At 54.4% G+C, this 12,099-nt stretch overlaps 5 protein-coding genes across 5 annotated transcripts; 3 read left to right on the forward strand and 2 right to left on the reverse strand.

The window, feature by feature from the left end:
• Nucleotides 1–205: 205 nt before the first annotated feature.
• Nucleotides 206–2,575, reverse strand: CPAR01_13023 (primase zinc finger; the record flags this gene model as incomplete). Its single annotated transcript, XM_060497277.1, has 2 exons — nucleotides 206–2,514; nucleotides 2,566–2,575. The coding sequence occupies 2 exons, from the start codon at nucleotides 2,573–2,575 to the stop codon at nucleotides 206–208; spliced, it is 2,319 nt and encodes a 772-aa protein (XP_060343670.1).
• Nucleotides 2,576–3,359: 784 nt separating this feature from the next.
• On the forward strand, nucleotides 3,360–4,655 carry CPAR01_13024 (uncharacterized protein; the record flags this gene model as incomplete). Its single annotated transcript, XM_060497278.1, has 1 exon — nucleotides 3,360–4,655. One exon carries the CDS (start codon nucleotides 3,360–3,362, stop codon nucleotides 4,653–4,655), a length of 1,296 nt encoding a protein of 431 aa, XP_060343671.1.
• A 78-nt stretch (nucleotides 4,656–4,733) lies between these two features.
• Nucleotides 4,734–5,476, reverse strand: CPAR01_13025 (DASH complex subunit Duo1; the record flags this gene model as incomplete). Its single annotated transcript, XM_060497279.1, has 2 exons — nucleotides 4,734–5,153; nucleotides 5,210–5,476. 2 exons carry the CDS (start codon nucleotides 5,474–5,476, stop codon nucleotides 4,734–4,736), a joined length of 687 nt encoding a protein of 228 aa, XP_060343672.1.
• Nucleotides 5,477–6,512: 1,036 nt separating this feature from the next.
• On the forward strand, nucleotides 6,513–7,858 carry CPAR01_13026 (uncharacterized protein; the record flags this gene model as incomplete). The annotated part of the gene is made up of 2 exons (XM_060497280.1): nucleotides 6,513–7,300; nucleotides 7,360–7,858. The coding sequence occupies 2 exons, from the start codon at nucleotides 6,513–6,515 to the stop codon at nucleotides 7,856–7,858; spliced, it is 1,287 nt and encodes a 428-aa protein (XP_060343673.1).
• A 1,020-nt stretch (nucleotides 7,859–8,878) lies between these two features.
• CPAR01_13027 (5'/3'-nucleotidase SurE) lies at nucleotides 8,879–11,727 on the forward strand (the record flags this gene model as incomplete). Its single annotated transcript, XM_060497281.1, has 3 exons — nucleotides 8,879–9,798; nucleotides 9,871–9,936; nucleotides 10,254–11,727. The coding sequence occupies 3 exons, from the start codon at nucleotides 8,879–8,881 to the stop codon at nucleotides 11,725–11,727; spliced, it is 2,460 nt and encodes an 819-aa protein (XP_060343674.1).
• Nucleotides 11,728–12,099: the final 372 nt, after the last annotated feature.

The following is a 12,099-nucleotide window of genomic DNA, read 5'->3' on the forward strand; positions in this document are numbered from 1 at the left end:
GTCAAAATAGTGTCTTTTTTGACGTGATATCCTGTCTTGAAGCCCTTTTCTGTAACCTGTATTTGGTGACCATAATCGCTTCAAGCGGACTCCATCCAGGAGTCATACCTGGGGAAAACTCCCTGTGTAACCGCAAGCCCATACCTTTCCATCCCGTCCGACCAGTGTCGCCTTCGAATGGTCCCATTCCCAAAAAATGCTGCCTTCACACAATAATCAAATCGTCGTCATCGTCATCTTCAAAAGAAACCGCCTGCGGCAGATCCATGCCCAGACTCTCCCTCCCAGCCTCGCGAATCCCCTTCTCCGTCACGAATCTCGTCTTCTTCCTCACCGGCGGCTTATCGCTATTCAGCTTTTCGCCTTCCTTCATCTTCGCGAGCTTGTCCTTGAGATTGCCGCCCCATCCAAAACCGGTCTTCAGCCCTGTCGCGGCCGTGGCCGACGACGGCGCTCCGACCGAGGAGCTAGACTGCGCGCTCTGTGGTCTCTTGCGTTTGATTGGGCTGAGGTGAAGGGCCAGTTCCCTATTCCTGGGCATAATGCCTAAACTCTTCATATCGGGTTTCTGTCGCGCCCCGAGTACGTTCGAAGCTGACGAGGATGACGGCAAACTTGACGCGGAGGTAGGATTACGTTTGCGGTCTGTTTGTTGCATGTACTCCTTTCCAGTGCCGGCGCCGATTTTACTCAGCCGCGACATGATGCCCCTCTCGCGTTCTTGGGCAATCATCCTTCTTTTCAAATTCTCTTCCTTTTCTCTCCTGTCCATAAGTGCCTGGCCTCCGTCAATGAGTGACGCAGAACTCATTGATTTCGTAGCGAACCAATGGCTGTGTGTTTCTCGGTCGTACTTTCCCGATTTCTTCTCGGGTTCTGGGTTAACAAGCTGTCTCGATTTCCACTTGAACTTCTCTCCAACACCGCCAAAGTCCATTGTGTTGACCTCCATGCGACTTGCTCGCTGCTTGGAGACAGCTTCGTTGGTATGAAACTCGCAAAACTCGGTTCGTTTCTTATTGACCCAAGAGTTGCAGAACTCGCCATCTTTCTTGATGGATTTGCAGAATCCCAAGTCTCGGGCCTTTCCAACCTCCATGATTGTGTCAGCATCAGAGTTGATCACTAGACTGAACTTTCCAGTGGCTTCTCTGCCAACTGGAGGTGGCATAATGGTCGGGTTCAGAATCGCCAGCACTGTGCCTTCTGTGAGCTTCCAAAATCGGGTGAATCCTGAATTGAAGAGAAAAAGCTCAAGTTCCCACTTTAGATCGCATAATGTGACGACCATGTACTTCCCTCGGTCTGACTGCTTGCCATTTTGGTCAGCCCGGGGCTTGTGAGAGCGGGGTTCTGACTTCTTTGCGACAACGGCGAAGACGACAATGTCCTGCTCAATGTCTGGGAGCTGAAAATCTGGAGCCTTAACTTTCTGCAGCAAGTCGGGCAACTTGAATATCTTCTTTCCAGACAGAGTCCTGGTTAAGACTTGGTGGGGAAGAATGCGCTGTGAGAGATGAAAGCTAGAATACGGTTCGAATGCCGATGCTTCGGCTTCTGGCACGTCTGCTGGTGCGACCTTCTTCGGTCTCTGTTGTTTCTGTCCAGCCATCATCCAGTCCGGTGGAGGCTCGTAGAGACCTTGGGGGTCATCGTCGTCTTTGGAGGATGATGGAGCTGGAAGAGCAGGTATTGCGTCTAACTTGCGCGGGTTGGGTTCTGCTCTGCTCATTCCACCAAGGATCTCATCTCTGGAGAAATTCGGCGCAGCTTCCTCTTGCTCTGGAATGTCGATTGCCTTTTCCTTGAACTGCTCAATCTCTGACTGCCCAATATCAAAAGTCTCCGATCTGACCTTTTGGACTCTTTCCCTCAATCCCTGTCGGTCGACCTCTTGTGTTCTTGCTGCGGCCAGCCTCTCATTGAAACTCAGTGGTCGTGATACCTCTTGTTGAGCAGGAGTCCGTGACCTTTGAAGATAACCGCCGAACTGCTGCTGCCCATCTTGGGGATTTGTATTCCGGCGCAGCACACTTGGTGCTCTCTTGATCCCTTTGTCAATCCCAAGCGCAATCCGGGTCGGCGATGCTTTTGGTGGTGCGGGCTGAGTCTTTCGGATTGGAGACACAGGCACCTCGATGGTGGCCTGGGGTTCAGGTCGGGATAGCGCCCGACCAACTCCAAAACCTTTCGAGGTTGGTCGCGTTTGAGTCTGTGGAGCTGCTTCCGTCCTCTCCCTTGCGCTCTGCAGCTTCTTCAACTTTAACCTTGCCTGAATTTCCTGCAACTTTAACTGAAGTGTCTCCTCATCCTCATCCTCCTGGTCGTCCATTTCGTCGATCAAATTCGCCGATCGTGTAGATAAGGTGGAGTTTGCTCGTCCCCTCTTCAACGGTGAAGGAGAGGGTGATCCTCGATTTTGAAGGCGTCTGAGGCGCTCGCGACCGCTCGGTGTGCTAATGAGGGCTTCGTGAGGAGATCGGGGAGGCCATTGAGGCTCGTCGGGCGGGGGGGCTACGTTGATGTTATGATGCTGATCGTTTAGGATGTCCATTCATTACGAACCAGGAGGCATCTTGCCGGGGTATCACAATGGTGTAGTCGAGGGCGTAGCTGTCGTATGTCCAGTCCGCCTTCCGGAAAAGACCGCTTAATGGAGCTTTAACGCCACAAGCCCATGACCCGCCAGCCGGCCTTGTCAGCTTCGTCCGGCGCAAGACTGGATTGAAAGTCGAGACGAGGGGTCTGTGCTGGCAAATAAACAGCAAGCGGACAAAGAAAAGGAGACGATAGCGACTGATGAGAAGGGTGTGAGGTGCGGCTAAAGGAGTGACGTCGAAGTTGGTGAGCCAAATGACCGCCTAAAACAAAATAAAGCAAGAGTGCGAATAGTGCGGTAAGAATGCCTCGAAATCGTTATCGAATTGTCGCATCTGAACCTCGTCGTCACGATAAGCCTGGTCAGACTAGCCTGAGAAGAGGAGTTTGACGTGGAGTAGTCGATGACTTTTCCCTGTTTCCATTGGCTGTAGTCGCGTCAAGCCCCAGACGACGCGATCCACTTTATAATTGAACCCGGCGCGTCGTCGCGTAAGAGCACAGCACAGACAGAAAGGGTCCTATTAACTTCTCAGTCCAAAGACGACCGATCTCAGAGGAAAGTACCAGGTATCTTCGTCCCACTCACTTTTGACCACCACCAGCTTGGCTGCTCCCATCCAGACTTCAACTCACCACCGATCTTTCTTAGACCTCTCACACAATCAAAAGCCGTTCTTTATGGGTCAATTGGTCTATTTTTTGGTGTAAATCACTCCTTGAACATCATCAACCTAACTCCTGCACACATCATCTTCGTCATGGCGAGAACAAGAGCGACCAAGGCCGCACCGGCGGCAAAGACCGAGTCGAGCAATGCCTCTTCGACGGCCAAATACACTCTACCCGAAGAGTCGTCAAGCGCTCCCCAGCTGTTCATAATCCCCCAAAAAGCTACCCGTGAGGCTCGCATCGTCTCTCTTCCCAACCCTCGCTACTCCAAGCCCACCCGCTACCTGCTTTGCCCGGAGACAGGCATCTACGAGTTCACAAAGGTTGCTGCGCCGAAGACGACACCAAGGAGCTGGATGATTGAGACGACCGCTGGCACACTGGAGGAGACGGATGAAAAGGACGAATCTCGGCTTGAAGCCCAGGTCACCAATAGCGCCGACCTTTTTGTCGCGACAGCTGTGGATCCTCTGTTCCTACTGGTTCCAGGCCTATTTGGCACCGCGAAGCCAACAGACACGAAGCGACTATTCCTTTCCAGCGACGACCACTTCGATGCAGTCTCGACTTCGTCTTCTCACATGTCCGAAGCTCTGCGATGCCCCAAGACGAGAGCGCTCCTCGAGTCACGCATGGAAGTCGTGTGTGATACCGTCGATGCTGGCGATGAGAAGATGTACCGGCTGAGCGAGAAGAAGCTTGTTCTTCAGATTCTCGCGAAGGCACGGTCCATGAGCTCCAAGGGACTCCCCGCCAGCATGGACGAGAAGTTTGTCAAGAAAGTCTTGGAAGCTCCTATTCAAGTTCAGAAGTCACAAGCTGTCAACGTGGAAGTGGCTGCGAACGAAGCGAATACGTCGACACCATCGAACGAATCTGGTGAATCCCAGTCATCCGTCTCGACTGTCGACAGCAAAGCCTCAGCTACATCCAATGTTTCCACAGCAGCCACATCGGTCGATGGAGAAGTATCCGAAGAAACCGTCGTTAGTGCTATCCAAGCATCCACCGAGGTGACCAGCTTGCAACGACTCAAAGTTGCCTTCAGCTTCATCTGCTCGAGCTATGTTGCGCCAGGCATGGCGTTGATTTTGAAGAAGCTCCTTGCCGATAAGGAAACTTCAGGCGTCGACTTCTCGCCATTGGACGAATATGTGGTCCAGCTCACCAAGCTTCGCGCAGAAGCTGCCTCATCTCGCTCCATGGCCGACTACTCGAGGAAACGCATGCTTGACGAGGAAGAGGAGGAGGCCCGCGCTGAGAAGAAGCGCAAGATGGAAGAGGAAAAGAAGAAGAAGGCCAGTCAAACGCGAGGCGTGAAGGCCTTGGGCAAGGTCAACACCACGGGCATGAAGAAAATGAGCGACTTCTTCAAGAAGAAATAGGCTAGCCGGCGGCCGACCATTTAAATGCAATCATTTTTGGGTATCGGTACTCGTTCACAAACAAAATGTATCGTCCCCTTACTCCGTACCTCTAGCTCGGCCCCGATATCCACCGCGAACGCTCGCCGCGCCTCTGCCGATCCTCGATGTGCTACTCGAGTAGCTGTGACCGCGGGTTGCCGATGAGGTGCCTCGCACACGCCCACGAGAAACTCCCCGGCCACGTGGTGCGCTGCCGACTGCCGCCTGTCTCTGTCGCTCTTCGTCTTCCTCCTCTCTCTTCCTCCGAGCCGCTTCGCGTCGCCTCTCCTCTTCAGCCGCCCGTCTCTCGGCAAGCTGCTGCTTCTGTAGAGTCTCTGCCTCCAATTGTACCAAGTCGTTACTTGCGCCCTGCCAGTTAGGGTTCAGAATGAGTCGCTGATTGTGTTCGGTTTGAGAGAGGATTCGGGTCCAAGTGTTTAGGAGTGTGGATGCGTTTGACACGGTGCTGCCAACAGTCTGAGGGCGAGGTCAGTTGGTTTCATTTCAGAGAAGCTTCTCGCGGGGCGACGCACATTCATGTTGCCCTTGGCCTTGTCAAGGGTGCTGATTATGCCTTCAATGGCAGCATTGATGTTCCGCACTCCCTCCAATTCTTTCCGCAAAGAAGCCTCTCTGTCATATGGGGCATTGTGAGTCTGATTTGCGGGCGTCTTTGGTGTCTTGGGTGTCTTTGGTGTTCTAGGGGTTTCGGGCCGCTCGGAGGGAGGTGCACCTCTGCCCTCAGGGCCAGGAGATGCCCATATGTCCTCGGTGATGGAATCGTCGGTGTAGTCTGCCATAGTGGTAGGGGCACTTGGGCGTTCAGCTGCAGCTACAGATTGGTTGTGGCTCTGTTCTATTCGGCGATTGTCGGTCCAGACTTGGATGAGGGAACGTTCCGTTTGAAGCGCAGTCTAGCTTGTTCGTGCTGTCAGGAAGCGCGGCGCAAGACGGAGTGTGACGTTATTTGTTGATGGATTAAGACTTTTGGTTTAGAGGTCTTCGGTCGCTTGGGGGAAAATGTGGGATGCAACGAGTGAGGGGCACTCAGGGGTGGAGACACTGTGGTGCCAAAGGTACGAATAGGTGTACAGTGGCCTGTGCTTTACCTAGTACACCAGCTTCAGCGTGTACCTTAGAAAGTAGGACCTGGATAGTGACAGTGCTCGCCCATTCGAGCGCTGTTGATTATACGCGAAAATTCGCGTCTCCTGAGTCGTCAACGCGTCCCCGCTGCTATGGTGGGGTTCGCTTAATTTACAGAGAGAAATGAGGCTTGAGTGGTGAGGTGCAGGTGCAAAACGGGGGGCTGGGGCTGGTGCGCTGCAAAACACTCGGCTCACCCTCACCTTACCCCGTCCCCAGCCTCTACATTTCCCAGCCTCCAGCCTCTTCCCACGTTTTTTGAGACCATTTCCTTTTGCATCCCAACTGCCGCCCCATGATCGCGAACATCATCCATCCCATTCCACACATCCACTTCTCACTTACATCACCTGTAGCCAGAGCAACCAGAGATATCACAAACTGAACCGTTTCAACCTCTGTGCAGTTGCCTAGTATTGTTCAAACTCATCAGGTCGCTTCATCTCTTGATACTCTGATTGCCGGAGTCCATCTAGAGTCTTTCACCTACATCACCTCATCCCCCTCTAACATCATCACCACCTCACCTTGGCGGCAACCACAACCCGACGCTAAAAAAAAACCGATCCGCGCGCCCTCTCACCTTGATCAACAGTTGCATGCGCAATTGAAGTCCAAGAAATCTGAATAGGAAGGAACGGTACACCACCACCAGACGACCCGGGCTGCCTGCCTGCCCTTTTCGACACAATGGCCACCGCCTTCGCAGCATCAACACCTTCACCTCCCCCTTCCATTCGCACACCACCAACACCCAGACACGGCTGGAGCGACAACTGGGAGCCTTATTCTCCTCGCAAGTCGGCACGTATCTCATCTCGTCGAGCTGCAAACCGAACTCCTTCTCCGCAACCACCAACTCACCGCACTCCTCCTCGATCAACTCGCAAGTCCATCGCACCTTCCGCAGCCACAGCTATCATGTCGCCTGCCGCTACACCTCAAAAGAAGCGCCAACCTGCGCAAGATTCTGTTCGTCGCGCTTCTGGGTTTCTAGCCGCTGACAGCTCGTCCCACGCTGCATCGTCGCTCGGTATTGACAAGATGGATCGCCAATCGAACCACACCGCCTCGACTCGTCGCAACGGCATGCTGCCCACGCCAGCCAAGACGCCCAAGAAGGCACCTACCGAGAAGCAAACTGCGCACATCAAGTCGGTCGCGCGCAATCTGTTCGCTAACGACGACGAGGCGTTGGTCACACCCAAGAAAAAGCGAACCCCGAAGAAGTATTCTGGCAATTCGTTGGAGAGCTTCACGGCAACCGAAGTAGAAGAGAAGATTGAGATCTTCACCGATTCGCAAGACCGCGTTCCTGTGCCCGACTCCAGCGTGGACAACCCGTTCTATGGCGATAGCGTCACCGTCGACAGAGAGCCCCCGCGCCGCCGCAGCAAGCGCAAAGTCGCGATTCCAGGAGAAGCAGCGCAAGGCGTTGACGATGCGCTTCAGCGTGAGGACGGCATGGTGTATGTTTTGTAAGTTGACTCGCACATCTGCTAGAGGAAGGAAAGAATTGCGCTAACCGCCATCATAGCCGTGGAAAGAAGATCTTCCGCAAGTTCGCTGAGCCCGAAGATGAAGACGACGAAGAGGGCAGCTCAAGCGAATCTCGCCTTCGTAGACCGCTCACGCGTTCTGCCATCAAGCCGCGCCTACTTTTCCCTGTCGCACCCAAGGCCCCTGCGACAGGTATCACTCTCGAGGAAGAGGAAGCTGTTACCGACATCGAAGATCACCATCTCGAGGACGACGACGAGGTTGAGGAAGCGCCAGAGACCCCGGCCGAGGTCGAGGAAGAGGCTCCAGCAACTCCCAAGGCACCCAAGTTTGGCCCGACAGTCGCAACCCCACCGTCGACCAGACGCACCACCCGCTCGGGATTGAAGGCGGAAGAACCGTCACCGATCAAACGCAAGACTCGTGCGAGTCCTTTTGACGACTGGCCGCGTGTCAAGAGCCGCCATGGAAGCAGTGCTACGAAGCGAGCGGGCGACGAGCTCGAAGCTTCTGCTCCTAAGCGAACTCGTACTTGATTTCACACTTGTACGAATAATTCATCTTTGAGTATCGATCGTTGCACAACCTAGCGACTTGGAGTCTTGGTCATTACTTCGCTTCGGTTAGGATTATGGGAGGAGGAAAGCACAATTCTTGATAGGATTTTGTGTAATGGTTACTTTACTTCACTTTCTGGACAAGGGAAAAAGTGGCTCCGGGATACTAGCGGTGTCCTCAGTCGGATGCCCTTTTCCTACTAGGGTAGACTTTTTGTTTCACTGGGTATGGGACAAGATTTGTAAAGCCTGCGAGGAAGGATTGGGATTACGGCGTTTGTTAAGTCTTCTACCAAGGGCTGAGATTGCGTGTAGGAAGAGGGCTGTGATCACCTCTCAAAAGTCTGCAGACCAGGACCACACGAACAACACGGACGATTTTACATAGCATCGTTACGTTTCTGAACTGCCTGTGAATTTTGAAGTGAGTCTCGATTACAAACAAGTTCGTAACATTACGTACAGCTACAGAATACTCTTGCGATGAATTATTCACCCCGGATGCTCATGTAAGCCAAGAAGGAGCCTGACCACGTCGGTGATGTGGGAAGGCCCGACGTTGGCTGGAGGTGCCGTTCCCCTCCGAGAGCGGGCACCGGGTATCCTTCCGTGTCCAGCAAACGTCAACTTGCCCCACTATTGCAACCCCTCCATCCTACTTTGCGCTCTGAGAGTCTGTCTCGAGTTCCTTCATCCGGACACTCACTTGCTAGGTGGTAATTCATCTTCCTCACCTTGAAAGTCATTTACTAGTGTTTGCGACATCGAGTGACTTCTGTCCAAAGTTTCCAACTCGTGCCCAAATAGTCTCGTGGTCATCTAGCACCTTAGTGTTAAGCCAAGACCCGCCATCCACGTCTTGCCGCGGGGCAATTTCGTCGACTCCGAAATCTTTTTGACTTTCAACTTCCTTTTCAGACCTTACCTTAACAACCAACCTTCAACTCACCTTTCAACTCGACTCACTTCAACAGCGCAAAGCGCAAGCCAGCTGTCACCATGCACATCCTCCTCACCAATGACGACGGCCCGCCATCGCCTCACTCCTCTCCCTACGTCCACTCCCTCGTCCATCAACTCCAGCAAGCCGGCCATGTCGTCTCCGTCTGCCTCCCGCACACACAGCGCTCCTGGATCGGCAAGGCGCACATGATCGGCCAGACCGTCAAGCCGTTGTACTACCGCCCCTCCACCGAGGGACTCTTCGGCACCGAGGGCACGACCACAACCCGGCCCTCTGCCAACGGCGCCGACGACGAGTGGATTCTCGTCGACGGCACCCCAGCGTCGTGCGTACAGATCGGCCTGCATCACTTCTTCCAGGAGCGCGGGCCCGTCGACCTTGTCGTCAGCGGGCCCAACTACGGCCGCAACACGACGGCCGTGTTCGCGCTGAGCTCCGGCACGCTGGGCGGCGCCCTCGAAGCCGCGGTGTGTAAGAGCAAGGCGATTGCGCTGAGCTACGCGTTCTTCTCGCGGAACCACGACCCCGTCATCATCGAGGGCGCCGCGCGGCACTCGGTCAAGGTCATTGAGAAGCTGTACCAGCAGTGGCCTGCGGGTGACGAGGTGGACCTGTACAGCGTTAACGTGCCGCTTGTGGAGGGCGTCGAGACGCACAAGACGTACTTTACGAATATGCTGCAGAACTACTGGCGCGATGGCAGCTGTTTCCAGGAGATTGATGGTGATGCTGGCGACGAGGATGAGGAAGAGGAGAAGATTCGAGAGGGCGCGTTTGGGGAGACGTCTGCTGAGAAGCCGAAGCAGGGCGAGGAGGCAAAGGCTGGGGGTGAAGTTGCTAAGGGCCATCGACACAAGCACTTCAAGTGGGCGCCGAGATTTACAGATGTGTATCAGAGCGTTGAAGAGGCTGCCCCTGGCAATGATGGATGGGCTGTCAAAGAGGGCTACACGAGGTATGTGATGCCACGACCTGATATTGATGGAATGGACGCCTTCTTGGAACTGCTTATGCTAACTACCCATAGTGTGACGCCCCTGAAGGCCAACTTCTGGCATGCTGCCCAGGAACTCCATCAGAAGGAGTTGATTCTGTAAGTGAGCCCTTGATATTTGAAGAGATATAGGTGCGCTTGAGCACTGTGTCAGCGAGAAAGAGATATAAAGACACAGAGAGAGAGAGAGAGAGAGAGCGTGACATGGCGATGTAGCCAGGGTAGGATGTCAGGATGCGTTATTACACGAATGCATGAAGCGTAAAGAGCTAGAGATGAAAGAGACGATCAAGACATATAGAGGGACTCCTCTTGGGGGCAAGCTCGGCATGTACTCTTACCGCTCTCGATCACTTTTTGGAGAAGACAATAAATCATCACGAGAATCATATTCTTACCCCTTTTTTCATCTGTAGTGACAGCCCGCAAGCTGAGGCGCCTGCAAAGGCAGAGACAGAAATCACTCGCTCGTCGACCAGACTTCCTATGCGAAGTTCCACCTTTGGTGCCCAGCAGCAGTCGACCACTGACACGACGACGGAGACGACAGTCGCAAACCCAAAGTTCCACGCCATCATCAACTACGAGGACCCGTACGTCCAACCGCTCATCCTCGAGGCCATGGAACGCCTCTTCCCTGGAGCATACTCTCTCCTCCCCGCGCCGCAGGAAACCGCCAACGACGACGCCGAAAACGCCGCGAAACTCGCCGTCAGCCTCCCCTCGCCCGACACGAAGATCCTGCACATCGCGCCCTACGAGTCCCTCGACTTCGACCACGTCGCCGCGCACCCGACCACGTCCCTCGTAAACAGCTACGTCATCCGCAAAGCCTTGATTCGAAAACACTACCTGTCGTCGACGGTGGACCACTGGATCGCCAAGCACCCTTCCTCGTCGCTCAAGACGCACGTCAAGCGCGGGGAGCACTTTGAGGTGGACTACGCCGAGTTCCTCGACGACGCGCTCGTCGAGGCGTTTGATCTGCGGGAGAGCATGGACAAGAACGAAGGGATTGAAGAGGAGAGCGAAAAGGAGTGGTGGATTCTGAAGCCGGGGATGAGTGATCGCGGGCAGGGGATTCGGCTGTTTAGTTCGATGGAGGAGTTGCAGGGTATTTTTGATGAGTGGGAGGAGGAGAGGCCTGACAGCGATGACGAAGACGGAGAAGAGGGAGCTGCTACCGCCGCCGGTGACCGCGAAGGAGGAGGGGACTACATCACGACCTCGCACCTCCGCCACTTCGTCGCCCAGCCGTACATCCACCCGCCTCTCCTCCTGCCCTCCGACGCCCGCAAGTTCCACATCCGCACGTACGTCCTCTGCGTCGGGAGCCTCGACGTCTACGTCTACAAGCCGATGCTGGCGCTCTTCGCGGGTAAGACCTACCGCGCGCCATGGGAGGACGCGGACCTGGACGGCCACCTGACCAACACCTGCCTACAGGGAGGAGGCGAATCTGCCTTGCCGCCCGTGAAGCAATTCTGGGATCTCGTTTCGTCTTCTTCTTCCGGTCTCCCCGCCGCCACGGCGGACCGCATCTTTGAGCGGATATGCGACGTCACGGGCGACGTCTTTGAAGCCGCGGCGCGGGAGATGACGATCCATTTCCAGCCTCTGGGTAATGCGTTTGAGGTGTTTGGCCTGGATTTCCTCGTCGACGAGGAGGCCAGGCCCTGGCTGCTCGAGGTGAATTCCTTCCCGGATTTCAAGCAGACGGGCGGGGACCTCAAGGGCGTGGTGGCCGGGTTCTGGAAGGAGACGTTGAGGAAGGCCGTTGGTGGGTTCTTTGGTGTTGAGCCCGTCGGTGGTGGTGGTGGTGGTGGTGGTGGTGGTGCTACAGATGGAGACATGGTTCATGTTAGACGGGTTGATTTGGGCAGACGGTAAGGCGTTTTCCCCCCTTTGTTGAACCTTTCGGCTTCCCTTTCGGGGCTGGTAGGTTGAGACCGGGGCGCCGGCAGTTACGGATGGCAGTTTGGAAACAAAAGGCAAGGCAGACACACAAAAAAGTAGAGAGTATCGATATTTAGGTACAATGCGCGCATATTCAAATCTAGAAACACCAAGAAAAATATCAAACCTAAATATTCACCATAATGCTATATCATCGGAAACCTTACCAGACCATCACGCAATTTCTTGGCAGGCAGATAAAGCACTTCCCCCCTTCCTCCATTTTTTTTTTTAAAAAAAAAAGGCCGAAGGAAAAAAACCTTGGGCTTCATTTTCCAAAATTCATAACCTTGGCTGTCGTCGAGA

The sequence above is a fragment of the Colletotrichum paranaense genome (genome assembly GCF_030867605.1).
Source record: "Colletotrichum paranaense strain IMI 384185 chromosome Unknown Scaffold_12.1, whole genome shotgun sequence".
Classification (NCBI taxonomy): Eukaryota; Fungi; Ascomycota; class Sordariomycetes; order Glomerellales; family Glomerellaceae; genus Colletotrichum; species Colletotrichum paranaense.